The 16,061-nt window shown below is 45.8% G+C and overlaps 1 protein-coding gene across 1 annotated transcript; it reads left to right on the top strand.

Moving 5' to 3' along the window:
* The first annotated feature begins 901 nt into the window (after positions 1-901).
* LOC111959413 (NAD(+) hydrolase SARM1) lies at positions 902-13,623 on the top strand. Its single transcript, XM_023980934.1, has 10 exons — positions 902-2,248; positions 3,051-3,438; positions 3,593-3,823; positions 8,833-9,045; positions 10,170-10,261; positions 10,385-10,578; positions 10,653-10,784; positions 10,957-11,147; positions 12,518-12,639; positions 12,902-13,623. The coding sequence occupies exons 1-10, from the start codon at positions 1,770-1,772 to the stop codon at positions 13,062-13,064; spliced, it is 2,205 nt and encodes a 734-aa protein (XP_023836702.1). The 5' UTR covers positions 902-1,769; the 3' UTR covers positions 13,065-13,623.
* Positions 13,624-16,061: the final 2,438 nt, after the last annotated feature.

The raw sequence follows: 16,061 nt of genomic DNA, 5'->3' as shown, positions 1-16,061 counted from the left end.
CAACAACCATCCAAGCCACTGCCTGTTCACCCCGCTACCATCCATAAGGCGAGGTCAGTACATGTGCATCGAAGCTGGGACCAAGAGACTGAAAACAAGCTTTTATCTAAGGGCCATCAGACTGTTAAACAGCCATCACTAACATAGAGAGGCTGCAGCCAACATACAGACTCAAATCTCTGGCCACTTTAATAAATGGACTTAATAATGGTATCACTAGTCACTTTAAATAACACCACTTTAATAATGTTTACATATCCTACATTACTCATCTCATATGTATATACTGTACTCTATACCATCTACTGCATCTTGCCTTTGCCGCACGGCCATCGCTCATCCATATATTTATATGTACATATTCTTATTCATCCCATACACAATTTTGTGTATAAGGTAGTTATTGTGAAATTGTTTGATTACTTGTTAGATATTACTGCATTGTCGGAACTAGGAGCACAAGCATTTCGCTACACTCGCATTAACATCTGCTAACCATGTGTATGTGACCAATAAAATTTGATTTGATTTGATTTGACATCAGTGCCCGACCTCACTAATGCTCTTGTGGCTGAATGGAAGCAAGTCCCCTCAGCAATGTTCCAACATTTATAGGAAAGCCTTCCCAGAAGAGTGGAGGCTGTTATTGCAGCAAACGGGGACCAACTCCATATTAATGCCCATGAATGAGATGTTCAAAGAGKAGGTGTCCACATACTTTTGGACATGTAGTGTAGCAATTGATGTGCACTGTTGTATCTTATTGTAACGCCATAATAACCTATTTAGCACAGTTAATGTGTGTACCACCTTGTTGATTGATTATACTTCTACCTTTATCCACAAGGGGGCATAGTGGAGATGAGCACCATACTGGCGCTTTGTTGCTGAGCGGGCCTCGGCATGACATGTCCGTCTGTAAATATATCCTGAAGATAATGGGCGGTCCTAGCTTCGAGGACGTTCGAGGATGCTGAGTCAAGGATGTCAAGGAGAGAGGCTATTTTAAGAATACGTAGCCCAAATAAGATATATTTGTTATGGATTAAAGCATAACAAGTCGTTTCAATATAGTCATGTGAATAGACAGGAAAAAGGAAAACCGTGAGAGTCATTGTGATCGACAGTGCGTCTTTCTCTGGATTAAACCTCAATATTGCAAGCGAGAGACAGAAGACAACAGAGCTGTTTATATTTCTCCATCCAGCTGGTAACGTAATTTGATATGTAATGGGCTTTTTGAGACAATTGTTTTCCCTGTCTAGGAGTTCTCTAAACATYCGCAGTGGTGATACATTATCTAATAGTGGACACAGTGAAGGCTTGATAATTTATTTGGCGTCGGGTTATTCTGAGTAGACATAATTTGATCCAACAAGGCCTTGTGTAAATGATAGGAGAAAACGGAGGACATCCGTGTTTAAATGCAAGCATAGTGTGACGGCTTGGTCATGATGATGCGAGATGAGTCTTTATTCRCTTATTTTCAAAGATGACATCAGTGTGATGATGATGCAATTTAGTGAAAGCCGTCACTTTGATTTTATAGCTCARCATCCTGTCCAGATGATGGGATTGTAATTTCACCTATTGTGGTTTGTTCATGTATCTAAACAACTTGATTGCAAGACAAACATTGTTTCCCATTCAGTTATAACCAGGTTATTACGCACACGTTTATTTCTCCAGAGAAACTGGCCTGATAATCGATCTGTTATTGATCGGGGCCTGCAACAAGCCCTCTTGGCCCTGACAGAGATTGGCGGTTGATGCTCTTATCTCTAACTATTTCCCTCTGGAGACTCTATCGATACCTCTCCATGTTCAGCKCCGAAAGACTCACTGTACCGGAATATGTCAGCCGGATTGGGAACCGGAGGTCGGGCAGCTCGAGCTCATCCTCGGAAMCGAAAGCACCACCGGTCTCACCGGGTGTCCACGGTGCCGACGTCCAGGATGTTTTGGATACTTCGCTCCCGGCCCTGCGCTCCGCTATCAAGACACTGAAATCAGCCAAAGATACATCGGATCTAGACGAGACCCGCAGGGCCATCGCAGAGACGTTCCAGTTAGTGGAGGAGGCCTGGGTTCTGCCTACTGTGGGCCGGCAGGTCGCGGAGGAGATATGCAACAGGATACGACTGGACGGAGGACTGGAGCTGCTCCTGCAACTCCTAATGACACCTGCTGTGGAGATCACCTATGAGTCTGCCAAACTACTGGAGCAGATACTGGTCTCTGAGAACAGGTGTGTATTCACTACAGGCCTACATGCACTTTTTCAGTTGTACAACATATTACCTTGGTCCTAAACTTTAGGGCCAGTTTCCAGGACCCAGATACAGATAAATCTTAGTCGTTCTGGGGCGCCAGGCAGCCTAGTGGTTAGAACAGGCAGAGGCAKCCTAGTGGTTAGAGCGTTGGGTCAGTAACTGAAAGGTTGCTGGATTGAATCCCCGAGCTGACAAGGTACAAATCTGTCGTTCTGCACCTGAACAAGGCAGTTAACCCACWGTTCCCCGGTAGGCTGTCATTGTAAATAAGAATTTGTTCTTAACTGACTTGCCTAGTTAAATAAAGGTTAAAAAATACATTTATAAACTCAGCCACTGGGTTGGGGAGGAACTGATTACATGTAATTGTTGCCGCAATTACGGTAATGGTTGCGTTACCAGCCGAAATATTGTAATCAGGTTACAGATACTTTTGAAAAACTAGATGATTACTTYGAGGGTAAGTTTTACATTCAGAAAGAATGTTTGCGAAAAAATATTTAACACTTCTCTGTTTTCTCAATGACATTCAAATCAGCATTGAAAAAAGGAGCAAATGTAAATTTGTTCCACCTGAGCGAGTGGGGAAAGTAATCTAAAAGTAACTGAATGTAATCAGATCAGATTACGTTACTGAGTTTGAGTAATCCAAAAKAATTTTGGACAGGTAACTAGTATCTGTAACGGATTACATTTTGAAATTAACCTACCCAACCCAGCCTAGTTATATACTAATACTTTTCTTTACCCTCTTCACCTCTCTCTCTTCCTATTCAGAGATTACGTGGCTCACATGGGTCTGGGGGTGATCCTGAACCTGACGAGGGAGACAGAGGACGCCCAGCTGGCCCGCAGTGTCTCAGGCATCCTGGAGCACATGTTCAAACACACCGAGGAGACGTCCGCCCAGCTCATCACCAACGGCGCCCTGGATGCCCTGCTCTTCTGGTGCCGCGGTACCGACCCCACCGTCCTCCGCCACTGTGCCGTGGCACTTGCCAACTGCGCCATGTATGGCGGCCATCACTGCCAGCGGCTGATGATCGAGAAGCAGGCAGCCGAGTGGTTGTTTCCGTTGGCGTTCTCTAAAGAGGACGAGCTCATCCGCTTCCATGCGTGTTTAGCGGTGGCCGTGCTCGCCAATAACCGGGAGATCGAGCAGGAGGTGGGTCCTGTGTGGCTCAGTTAGTACAGCACGGAGCTTGTAACGCYAGGGTGGTTGGTTTGATTCCTGCACTGGCCACCTATACGAAAACATGTATGCACACAACACTGTAAATTTTCCTGGATTAAAGTGTCTGCTAAATGTATTATTATAGGTGGTGAAGTCAGGGACGTTGGAGCTGGTGGAGCCCTTTATTGCATCTCTGGACCCTGATGAGTTTGCCAGGAGCTTGCTGGACAGTGCGGACAGCATGCAGGGGAGGACGGCTGCAGACTTACAGCAGCTGCTGCCACTATTGGATGGGGCCAGACTGGAGGGGAAGTGTATCGCTGCCTTCTACTTGTGTGTCGAGACCAGCATCAAGTCACGCCAGCGGAACACCAAGGTCAGTATCAGGGAACAAAAGCACACCTGGTTCAACCTTGATAAGCAGTTGATTTGCTGAATCAGATGTGTTCGTGCTGGGCTGGAACAAAAGCCTGCACRCCCTCCCTGTGGTGACCACTACACCTTAGTGCAGAGTTTCCCAAACTTGGTGCACGTTTAGGTTTTTGTCCTAACACTACACAGCTGATTCAAATGATCAAAGCTTGATGATTAGTTGATTATTTGAATCAGCTGTGTAGTGCTAGGACAAAAACCTAAATGTGCACCCCTTGGTGTCCARAGGACCGAGTTTTGGAAACCCTGCTTTAGTGGGTAGTGGATACAGGGATTTCACCCAACAACCTTTTGGGGCCTAAAACCACTTCTGGTGCCCACTTACCTAACTATATATAAAATCAAATTAAATTGCATTTGTCACACGCTTTGTKAACAGCAGGTGTAGACTAACTATGAAATGCTTACTTCCCAGCAATGAAGAGTGAAAAATGAATACAAATAATATCACTATGAATAAATACACAATGAGTAACGATAACTTGGCTAAAAACTGTACATGGAATACCAGTACAGAGTCAATGTGCAGGGGTATGATGTAATTGAGGTAGATATGTGCATATAGGTAGGGTAAAGTGACTAGGCAACAGGATAGATAATTAACAGTAGCAGCAGCATATGTAATGAGTCAAAATAATTAGTCCAAAAGGGGTCAATGCAGATTGTCCAGTTAGCTATTTGGTTAACTATTTAGTAGTCTTATGGCTTGGGGGTAGAAGCTGTTCAGGGTCCTGTTGGTTCCAAACTTGGTGTATCGGTACCGCTTGCCGTGTTATAGCAGAGAGAACAGTCTATGACTTTGGTGGCTGGAGTCTTTGACAAGTCCACTATGGCACCGATGATGTGGATGGAGGCGTGCTCGACCCTCCATTTTCTGTAGTCCACAATCAGCTCCTTTGTCTTGCTGACATTGAGGGAGAGGTTGTTGTCCTGGYACCACACTGCCAGGTCTGTGACATCCTCTCCATAGGTGGTCTCATTGTTGTCGGTGATCAGGCCTACCACTGTTGTKTCGTCAGCAAACTTAATGATGGTATTGGAGTCGTGCACAGCCACGAAGTCTTGGGTGAACAGGAGTACAGGAGGAGACTTAAGCATGCACCCCAGATGGGCCCGTGTTGAGGGTCAGCCACCCCCTGGTGTTGCCTACCCTCACCACCAGGGTGTGACCCATCAGGAAGTCCAGGATCCAGTTGCAGAGGGAGGTGTTCAGTCCCAGGGTCCTGAGCTTAGTGATAAGCTTAGAGGGCACTATAATGTTGAACGTTGAGCTGTAGTCAATGAACAGCATTCTCACATACAGTTGAAGTCGGAAGTTTACATACACCTTAGCCAAATACATTTCAACTCAGTTTTTCACAATTCCTGACATTTAATCCTAGTAAAAATTCCCTGTCTTAGGTCAGTTAGGATCACTCACTTTATTTTAGAATGTGAAATGTCAGAATAATAGTAGAGAGAATGATTTATTTCAGCTTTTATTTCTGTCATCACATTCCCAGTGGGTCAGAAGTTTACATACACTCAATTAGTATTTAGTAGCATTGCCTTTAAATTGTTTTAACTTGGGTCAAACGTTTCGGGTCGCCTTCCACAAGCTTCCCACAATAAGTTTGTTGAATTATGGTCCCATTCCTCCTGACAGAGCTGGTGTAACTGAGTCAGGTTTGTAGGCCTCCTTGCTCGCACACATTTTTCAGTTCTGCCCACAAATGTTCTATGGGATTGAGGTCAGGGCTTTGTGATGGCCACTCCAATACCTTGACTTTGTTGTCCTTAAGCCATTTTGCCACAACTTGGAAGTATGCTTGGGGTCATTGTCCACTTGGAAGACCCATTTGCGACCAAGCTTTAACTTCCTGACTGATGTCTTAGAATGTTTCTTCAATATATCATGATGCCATCTATTTTGTGAAGTGCACCAGTCCCTCCTGCAGCAAAGCACCCCCACACATGATGCTGCCACCCCGTGCTTCGCGGTTGGGATGGTGTTCTTCGGCTTGCAAACGTACCCCTTTTTCCTCCAAACATACACGTGGTCATTATGGCCAAACATTTTTGTTTCATAGACCAGAGGACATTTCCCAAAAAGTATGATTCTTAGTCCCCATGTGCAGTTGTCACGACTCCGACCGAAGGTGACTCCCCTTCCCGTTCGGGTGGCGCTCGGCGGTCGTCGTCACCGGCCCTACTAGCTGCCACTGACTCTTTTTCCTCCCCCTCCTTTGTGTTTATTTGTTAACCTGTGTTGAGGTGATTGTATTAGTTGGGCTTTATTAGTCAGCCAGCCCGCCCGTTTCTTTGTGCGGGATTGATCAGTTGTACCTTGGTATCGGGAGGTAGACGAACGTATTGTTTTATTTCGTTCGTAGAGTGTATTTGGACTGTTTTTTCGTCCCCGTGTATGGGGCATTTGTTTGTACCACCGTGTTTTTCGTGGGGAGTTGTTTACCGGTGTGTGCATTAAAAGCACTATATTGAACTCTCTGGTGTTTCCTGCGCCTGACTTCACACCCCCGACACCCAGAGCGTTACAGCAGTTGCAAACCGTTTGGAGCAGTGGCTTCTTTCTTGCTGAGCAGCCTTTCGGGTTATGTCGATATAGAACTCGTTTTACTGTGATATAGATACTTTTGTACCTGCTTCCTCCAGCATCTTCACAAGTCCTTTGCTGTGGTTCTGGGAGTGATTTGCCATTTCGCACCAAAGTACGTTAATCTCTAGGAGACTGAACCGCTTCTCCTTCCTGAGCGGTATGACACGGCTGCGTGTTCCCATGGTGTTTATACTTGTGTACTATGTTGTTGTACAGATGAATTGTGGTACCTTCAGGCATTTGGAAATTGCTCTTAAGGATGAACCAGACTGTTGGAGGTCTACAATGGTTTCTGAGGTCTTGGCTGATTTCTTTTGATTTTCCATGATGTCAAGCAAAGACTAACTGAGTTGGATGGTAGGCTTGAAATACATCCACAGTTACACCTTCAATTGAGCTCAAATGATGTCAATTAGCCTATCAGAAAGCTTCTAAAGCCATGACAATAATTTTTGGTTTTCCAAGCTGTTTAAGAGCACAGTCAACATAGTGTATGTAAACTTCTGACCCACTGGAATTGTGATACAGTTATGTCGATATAGAACTGCGTTTTAGTGAATAATCTGTCTGTAAACAATTGTTGGGAAAAAATTACTTGTGTCATGCACAGAAGTAGATGTCCTAGACGCGACTTGCCAACATATAGTTTTTGTAACACGGAATTTTGTGAAGTGGTTGAAAAACGAGATTAAATTTTATCCCCTTTTCTCCCCAATTTTCGTGGTATCCAATCGCTAGTAATTACTATCTTGTCTCATCGCTACAACTCCCGTACGGCTCGGGAGAGACGAAGGTCGAAAAGCCAGGCGTCCTCCGAAGCACAACCCAACAAGCCGCACTGCTTCTTAACACAGCGCGCGCTCCACCTGGAAGCCAGCGCACCAATTGTGTCGGAGGAAACACGCTGCACCCCCGCCCTCGGTTAGCGCGCACTGCGGCGATGAGACAAGGATATCCCTACGGCCAAAACCCCTCCCTACCCGGACGACGCTATGCCAATTGTGCGTCGCCCCACGGACCTCCCGGTCGCGGCCGGCTGCGACAGAGCCTGGGCGCGAACCCAGAGACTCTGGTGGCGCAGCTAGCACTGCGATGCAGTGCTCTAGACCACTGCGCCACCCGGGAGGCAAGAAAAACGAGATTTAATGACTCCAACCTAAGTGTATGTAAACTTCTGACTTCAACTGTAGGTGTTCTTCTCGTCCAGCTGGGGGAGGGCAGTGTCATCTGTGGATCTATTGAGGCTGTATGCAATTTGGAGTGGGTCCAGAGTGTCTGGGATGTTGGTGTTGATGTGAGCCATGACCAGCCTTTCAAAGTATTTCATGGCTAATGATGTGAGTGCTATGGGCAATAGACATTTAGACAGGTTACCTGGGCGTTCTTGGGCAAAGGGACTATGGTGATCTGCTTGAAACATGTAGGTATTACAGACTGGGTCAGGGAGAGTTTGAAAATGTCAGTGAAGACACCCGCCAGCTGGTAAGCACATGCTCTTAGTATGTGTCCTGGTATCCATCTGGCCCCGCGGCCTTGTGAATGTTAACCTGTTTAAAGGTCTTACATTGGCTACGGAGAGCGAGAACACACAATCGTTTGGGCCTGCTGGCGCTCTCATGCATGGTTTAGTGTTACTTGCCTCGAAACGAGCATARAAGGCATTTAGCTTGTCTGGTAGGCTCGCRTCACTGGGCAGYTTRYGGCTGGGTTTCCCTTTGTAATCCGTAATAGTTTGCAAGCCCTGCCACATCCGACGAGCGTTCAAGCTGGATGTTTGATGGCKCATTGAAGGTCGTAGCGGGATTTCTTATAAACAKCCGGATGAGTATCCTGCTTCTTGAAAGCAGTAGCTCCAACCTATAGCTCAGTGCGGATGTTGCCTGTAATCCATGGCTTTTGGTTGGGATATGTACAGTACGTGCGGTCACTGTGGGGATGACATYGTCGATGCACTTATTAATGAAGCCAGTGACTGATGTGGTAAACTCCTCAATGTTATCGGATGAATCCTGGAACATATTCCAGTCTGTGCTAGCGAAACAGTCCGTTAGCATCCGTTTCATCTGACCACTTCCGTATTGAGTGCGTCACTGTTACTTCCTGTTAGAGTTTTTGCTTGTAAGCAGGAATCATGAGGATAGAGTTATGGTCAKATTTGCCAAAGGGAGGGTGAGGGAGAGCCTTGTATGCATTTCTGTGTGTGGAGTAAATGTGATCAAGTTTTGTTTCATCTAGTTGCACAGGTGACATACCGGTAAAAATGAGGTAAAATGGATTTAAATGTTCCTTCATTAAAATCACCAGCCCTACAATATCAATGGACATACAATTGAATGTGTGTACATTCTTCCTCCCAGATCTTCCAGGAGATAGGTGCGGTGCAGAGCCTGAAAAGGATTGTCATGTACTCCAGCAACGGGACGGCCTGTGCCTTGGCCAAGCGGGCACTGGGGATGATGGGGGAGGAGGTGCCGCGACGTATCCTCTCCTCTGTGCCCAACTGGAAGGGTGGTGAGGTGCAGAGATGGCTCCAAGTGATTGGATTCAGCTCTTATACTGAGCGCTTCCAGGTGTGTGTTTCTGTGTCTCAGTGTGTGTGTGTGAGAGAGAAAGATAGATAGAGATAGCGATAGCAAAAGACAAGGTTTGAACAATAAACAATGAGAATGCTCTTCTATAGTCCTTGTAAAGATGGTGACAAAATAAGGTGAATGTTTGGTTTCATATCTATTAGATATGGATAGCTACAGGTAACTACCAAAATAATAGAAATACTTGAGTAAATGAAGGACACTAAGTACATTGAAAGCAGGCGCTTTCACGCAGATGTGGTTCCTGAGTTAATTAAGCAATTAACATAACATCATGCTTAGGGACATGTATAAAAATTATGGGCAGGCCAGTATTTTGGCCATTATTTTGTCAACCATGACTATGCCCCCATACGATGACAATGCCCCCATCCATAGGGCACGAGTGGTCACTGAATGGTTTGATGAGCATGAAAACAATGTAAACCATATGCCGTGGCCATCTTAGTCACCAGATCTCAACCCAATTAAACACTTATGGGAGATTCTGGAGACAGCGTTTTCCACCACCATCAGCAAAGCATCCCTCCAATAGAGTTCCAGACACTTGTAGAATCTATGCCAAGTCGCATTAAAGCTGTTCTGGCTTGTGGTGGCCCAACAACCTATTAAGACATTTTATGTTGGTGTTTCCTTTGTTTTGGCAGTTACCTGTATTTCTCCTTAGCCTCTTACTATCACGTTCTGACCTTAGTTCCTTTGTTTTGTCTTTTGTTTTAGTATGGTCAGGGCGTGAGTTGGGTGGGTTGTCTATGTTAGTTTTTCTATGATTTTCTATTTCTGTGTTTGGCCTGATAAGGTTCTCAATCAGAGGCAGCTGTTTATCGTTGTCCCTGATTGGGAACCATATTTAGGTAGCCTGTTTTCTGTTGGGTTTTGTGGGTGGTTATTTTCAGTCTTTGTGTGTCTGCACCAGACAGAGCTGTTTTYGGTTGTTTCTTTGTTGTTTTGTTATTCAGTGTTCAGGTTTGATTATTATTAAATATCATGAACACTTACCACGCTGCACCTTGGTCCTCACCTTCTTCCACCGACGATAGCCGTTACACTTACTCACTAAATTAACTCAGTCTTTCTCTCTACTCTCTCTGCCTATCCTTCAGGAGCTGCAGGTGGATGGTGACCTACTGCTGAACATCACAGACCAGGAGCTGAGCACTGACCTGGGCATGACCGCAGGACTCACTCGCAAGAGGTTAGTTCAGTCATCTGTCAAGCTTATAAAAAGTCTGTTACACCAGTCAACATCAGTGAAATTGAGCATTGAAATAAAAATCCCCACCTCACCCTGCCCACTCCATTTTGTTTTGTCTTCTAGGTTCCTCCGTGACCTGCGCGTGCTGAAGACCTACGCCAACTACTCGACCTGTGACCCCAACAACATGGCTGACTGGCTGGGCGAGGTGAACCCACGCTTCCGCCAGTACACCTACGGCCTGGTGCAGTCTGGCGTGGACCGCAAGAACGTCCTCCACCTCACCGACCAGCAGCTCCAGTCAGACTGTTACATAGGTGGGTTGTGAGCCAAAAGCCACATTTACGTTCCCTGCAAGACAATGGAGAATAAAGTATTCCTTTTCTCCTAGAGAACGGCATCCATCGCGCCAAGATCCTGGCAGCCGCCCGTAGGCCGATTAAGCCGTGTCTGACCGATGCCCAGCCCCCTGGACCGGACGTGTTTATTAGCTACCGCAGGACTACCGGTTCCCAGCTCGCCAGGTCTGCAGAGAGGGAGAGGAAGAGGGAGAGTCATGGATAGGGCGAGGAATAATAGTCAGGAGAGAGGAAAAGCTAGGGAGCTTTGGAACAACATTATCAGGTTTGTCAGGATTATCTGGAGGCTAAGATCTATAGATCGTCAATTGTTACTCCCCCCCCCCCCCCCCCCCCGTCTGTTGAAGGTCCACCTGCAGGTCAGAGGTTTCAGTGTGTTCATTGATGTGGAGAAGCTGGAAGCAGGGAAGTTTGAGGACAAGCTGATCCAGAGCGTCCAGCGGGCACGGAACTTCATCCTGGTGCTGTCTGCCAACGCCCTCGACAAGTGCATGGGTGACACTGGCATGAAGGACTGGGTACACAAGGTAAGACATAGATGGATCTATACATAGATAGGTTCTGCATACATAACAATATACACTGAGTATACAAAACATTACTTTTTCCATGACATAGACTGACCAGGTGAATCCAGGTGAACACTATGATCCGTTATTGATGTCACTTGTTAAATCCACTTCAACCAGTGTAGATGAAGAGGAGGAGACAGGATAAAGAAGGATTTTTAAGCCTCGAGACATGGATTGTGTATGTGTGCCATTCAGAGGGTGAATGGGCAAGACCAAATGTTTAAGTGCTTTTGAATGGGGTAAGCAATGCGCACCGGTTTGTGTCAACAACTGAAACACTGCTGGGTTTTTCACTATCAACAGTTTCCTGTTCCCTACCCAAAGGACATCCAGCCAACTTGACACAACTGTGGGAATTATTGGAGTCAACATGGGGCAGCATCCCTGTGGAACGGTTTCAACACCTTGTATAGTCCATGCTCCGACGAACATCAACAAGGGATCATAGCTTTCACGTGGATTCACCTGGTCAGTCTGTCATGGAACGAGCAGGTGTTCATAATGTTTTGTTCGTTCAGTGTAGATCCAATAGTATCTAGATGGAATTCCATTTTTTTCTATGTGTATAATCCTGTCACTCTAGCCTTYACATGTCTAGATGTTCCATCTATATGTTGGTGATATACAATATTAGACATAGAGAGGTCCCCTGCATCAGTGGCGTCATTTCAGCTGAACTTAGGGAATGGCAACGTTGAAGCTCCAAGGAATTTATATAAAGTTGAAGCTCATGTACTCCATTGCTACACGCTAAAAACAAACTGCAAAAACAAGCAAAATTGACTGGACATTATCACCTTGCTGCTATAGCTTCATTCACCTTAGTCAATAAAAGACTTAACATTCTACAATCACGTCATACAGAAATTAGCTGCTACTGTACCCACTAGTTCAGCACCGGTATTAAACTCAAGTTTAGTTTCATATCAAGTCAAACAGTAATTACCTAGCCATCTACAACCATCTTCCACCTCTGCACTGTTTTGAAAGAAAAGTTGCACTGTTCACTGCAGCTGCGTTGATGTGCTCTCTCAAAGGCATCCAGCCGGACAAACACCCTTCTCGCACGCTCAAAGGCGTGTGCATGGTCCTAAAGCCAGYCCGCTAATAATGCATTTGCCTTGGAATGATTTTAGTAGCCTATTTTAAATTGTTGGTGGCGACTGCCATACTCTACCATACCCTATTGACGCCCCTGCACTGCATACAGAACAATGTTACAGTTGAGAGATTATTTTCCCCATATACCCCTGCCCCTTACATGTCTAGACTGCGTAGACACTGTGTCTGTCTGTGATTTAATGTACCTCTCGTAAATCCTGCAGGAGATAGTCACAGCTCTCGCTGGGAAGAAGAACATCGTCCCTGTCACTGATAACTTCATGTGGCCTGACCCAAACTCTCTGCCTGAGGACATGAAAACCATCCTCAACTTCAACGGCATCAAGTGAGTCAGACAGAGACGGCAGACTGTTTGAGAGAGATGAGCAGTTTGAACACTTATCCAAAGTGCACTTCGCTGGAGTTTCTTACATTTTCTTTCCCCCTATCTCTGTCTCTGTCTCCCTCTCTTTCTCTTTCTTTCTTTCTTTCTCTCYATCTTTTTCTATCACTCAACCTCTCTCTTTATCTCKCCCTCTTTCTCCCTTCCTCTTTCTCTTTCCCTTTCTCCCTCTTTCTCTCCCCCCTCCCTTTCTCTCTCGATACAGGTGGTCCCATGAGTACCAAGAGGCCACCATTGAGAAGATTCTGCGATTTCTCAAAGGCAACCCCAGCCAAGACCAGACAGACTGTCCCAAGACAGACTGCCCTAAGAAGAAGAAACAAAGGCCCTTGAGTGGTGCTCTGGTCTGTGATGATGTAAAATTGTGACCATTAGTGATCAGTAATCAATAATGTCGAACAGAGCATGCTCTGCGCTCTGGTTAGTCAGCTCTGCCCGTTTGCATGTGAAAACACGTTTAATAGTCTGTATTTAAATCATATGTTTYTCAGCACTTGTAAATACCATGTAGTGCTCTCCAAAACTGCAGTGCCACTGTCATAAGCTGTTATTAGCATGGTCAGGTATATTGTTTGTCTCTCAGGAAATAACCAGTCTTAAAAGTCAGCCGTTGATGGCATCATGCATTACACGTAATACAAATGTGGAGTATCTCTGTTTCCTCTCCATAGCACTGCTCTCTCATTGTTATAAATACGCCCATATTTTCAAAGAAAAGACAACATTCTGGTTTATAGTAGCCTGAGTACCAGCCTGTTTGTGCTATCATTCCAACTCCTTGACATGTTAGGGTTGGAGTTGGCAAGAGTACAAACAGATCTGGGACCAGGCTTTTAGTAATGTTCCTGTGTAAAGTACATAGTGTATGCGAAATACTGTATCTTTTTTTTTCTTCTCATGGTGCTTAAATGGAATCCTGCAAGCTCATTGGTGGTCGACTATTGCATTGATTTGATGTGTCTACGATTGTGTAACCTGGGTGCTGGCAAACACCCTAATCCAACAGAGATGACCTCTTACCGATACAGATCGAGTCTGGTCCCAGATCTGTTTATGTGCTGTTTTGCCAACTCCTATGGTCACTGTCGTGACAAGGACCATACGAGATGTCAAAACAACACAAACAGATCTGGGACCAGGTGTAACGACGTTCGTCTGAGGAAGAAGGAGAGGACCAAGGTGCAACGTTGTACATGTTCATTACTTTTTTTAAAAACTTTTTTATTTTATCCCCTTTTTCTCCCCAATTTTGTGGTATCCAATTGTTAGTAATTACTATCTTGTCTCATCGCTACGACTCCCGTACAGGCTCGGGAGAGACGAAGGTCGAAAGCCATGCGTCCTCCGAAACACAACCCAACCAAGCCGCACTGCTTCTTAACACAGCGCGCATCCAACCCGGAAGCCAGCCGCACCAATGTGTCGGAGGAAACACCGTGCACCTGGCAACCTTGGTTAGTGGTCATTTAACACTTACGCCCGGCCCGCCACAGGAGTCGCTGGTGCGCGATGAGACAAAGATACCCTACCGGCCAAACCCTCCCTAACCCGGGCGACGCTAGGCCAATTGTGCGTCGCCCCACGGACCTCCCGCGGTCGCGGCCGGCTGCGCACAGAGCCTGCGCGAACCCAGAGTCTCTGGTGGCACAGCTAGCGCTGCATGCAGTGCCTAGACCACTGCGTTCTTCTCCACAGAGGCCCTATGTTCTTGATGCACCTTTTTATGCATCGTGCACTTAGACAAAAATACAATCGAACACCAACCAACTACAGATCCAAGTGTCACGACAAAAACACTTACACAAGAACAAGTGGAAACAAAAACCCTGATAACAACCCTGCACACACACACACAGTTACGCACAACAAAAAGTACACACACACCCTGTCTATCTGTAGAAAATGTCAACAGCATTGCCTCAAGGCTTAGGTAGTTTTTCTCCAGAAACCCTGTCTGTCTCTAAAGCCATGTTCACACCTTCATCAAATCCAGGTAACAGAAACAAACCATAAACCCCAGTGTAAATACAACTGTAGAAACTGACTGTCCAAACAAGCAAGATAACCAAGTTGAACCAAATTGCAGATGTGCTGTGTTTCTGAAGCAGTCATTTGCTGACATAAGCTACCTACGCTACGATACAGACCATCAAGTGAAGCGAAGTTAGTTGTGCAAGTGGTTGTAGCCTGATTGGTGTGGTGCTCCTTGCTTCGAACATAATTCACTCAGAAGTAGCCCTACCCTAATGTAACAAGATTATCTAATGGCCCTGCTCTTATGGCACGTCCTATATCCTTGGCTATTGGAATATTCACTCTCATCAAACTACGTCCAATATAGTGGAACATGCACATTCAGTTTCTCGCACTGAAACGAGATGTCAGAGATATCCCTTACACCTATTAATGTCACACCTGATCTGTTTCACCTTCTCCCTATCGATACTACATAGAATAGTTCGTGCCACCACCACCCATCTTCACGAGACTCGAGCTTAGTATATATTCCCCAGTAGTAAATTCATATCCCTTGTTCCTGTCTCTCTGTTCCCCACGTCTCCAGACTGACTGCCCTGACCCAACTCCCATATATCCAAGCCTACCTAGCAGGTAATCTATAAAATATCAGCCGTTTTTCCTGCGTTTGCCATTCTTTTCCCCTTTTAATAGTCCTCGTCTGAGAGTCCCGCCGTCTGCCCTACCTCCCCCTCTGCCCACACCTCCAACAAAGGTCCGCCTGGCACGTGACACACATTCTGCCTGACCTACCTCGAAGCCTGCCCCTGGCGCCGACTCTGTACCTTCCTGGACTCTGATCTGGTATGACCCCGTCCCCTATTGAAAAACCGTCCACGACCATTTCTTGCTGTTCACAACTTTGGTCCCCTATAGTTAAAACATAAAACTTAATCTCACAAACACATACATCCGGCCAACCGGTGTTCTTGCATGTGGGTCTCGCTAGTGCACATGATATACGAACTGGCCATGACAGACCCAGCAGACTTGGACCAGGCTCCACCAAACGCTGCTCTCCTACAGGGAGCCACTAGTGGTATGAGAACATCAGGACGAATTTGCGCTACCCAGGCCATTTTGGAAGGGCTCAGTTCCTTACACTTCTTAAGGCTAAGGGCAGTTTTCGGCAATAATTGGATTATTGAGGTGCCCAAATTAAACTGCTGTACTCAGGCCCAGAAGCTAGGGATGTGCATTAAAATGGTGTATTGGTAGAAAACACTCTAAAGTTTCCAAAAACTGTTAAAAATGTCTGTGAGTATTACAGAACTGATATGCACGGCAAAAACCCAAAGGACAATCCATCCAGAATTTTAAGTTTTCAGCTCACCTCTGATTCACAATGG

Source organism: Salvelinus sp. IW2-2015, linkage group LG4p (assembly GCF_002910315.2).
Source record: "Salvelinus sp. IW2-2015 linkage group LG4p, ASM291031v2, whole genome shotgun sequence".
NCBI classification, from domain to species: Eukaryota; Metazoa; Chordata; class Actinopteri; order Salmoniformes; family Salmonidae; genus Salvelinus; species Salvelinus sp. IW2-2015.
Note: the sequence above shows the minus strand (reverse complement) of the source record. Positions and strands in the feature narration are given on the sequence as shown.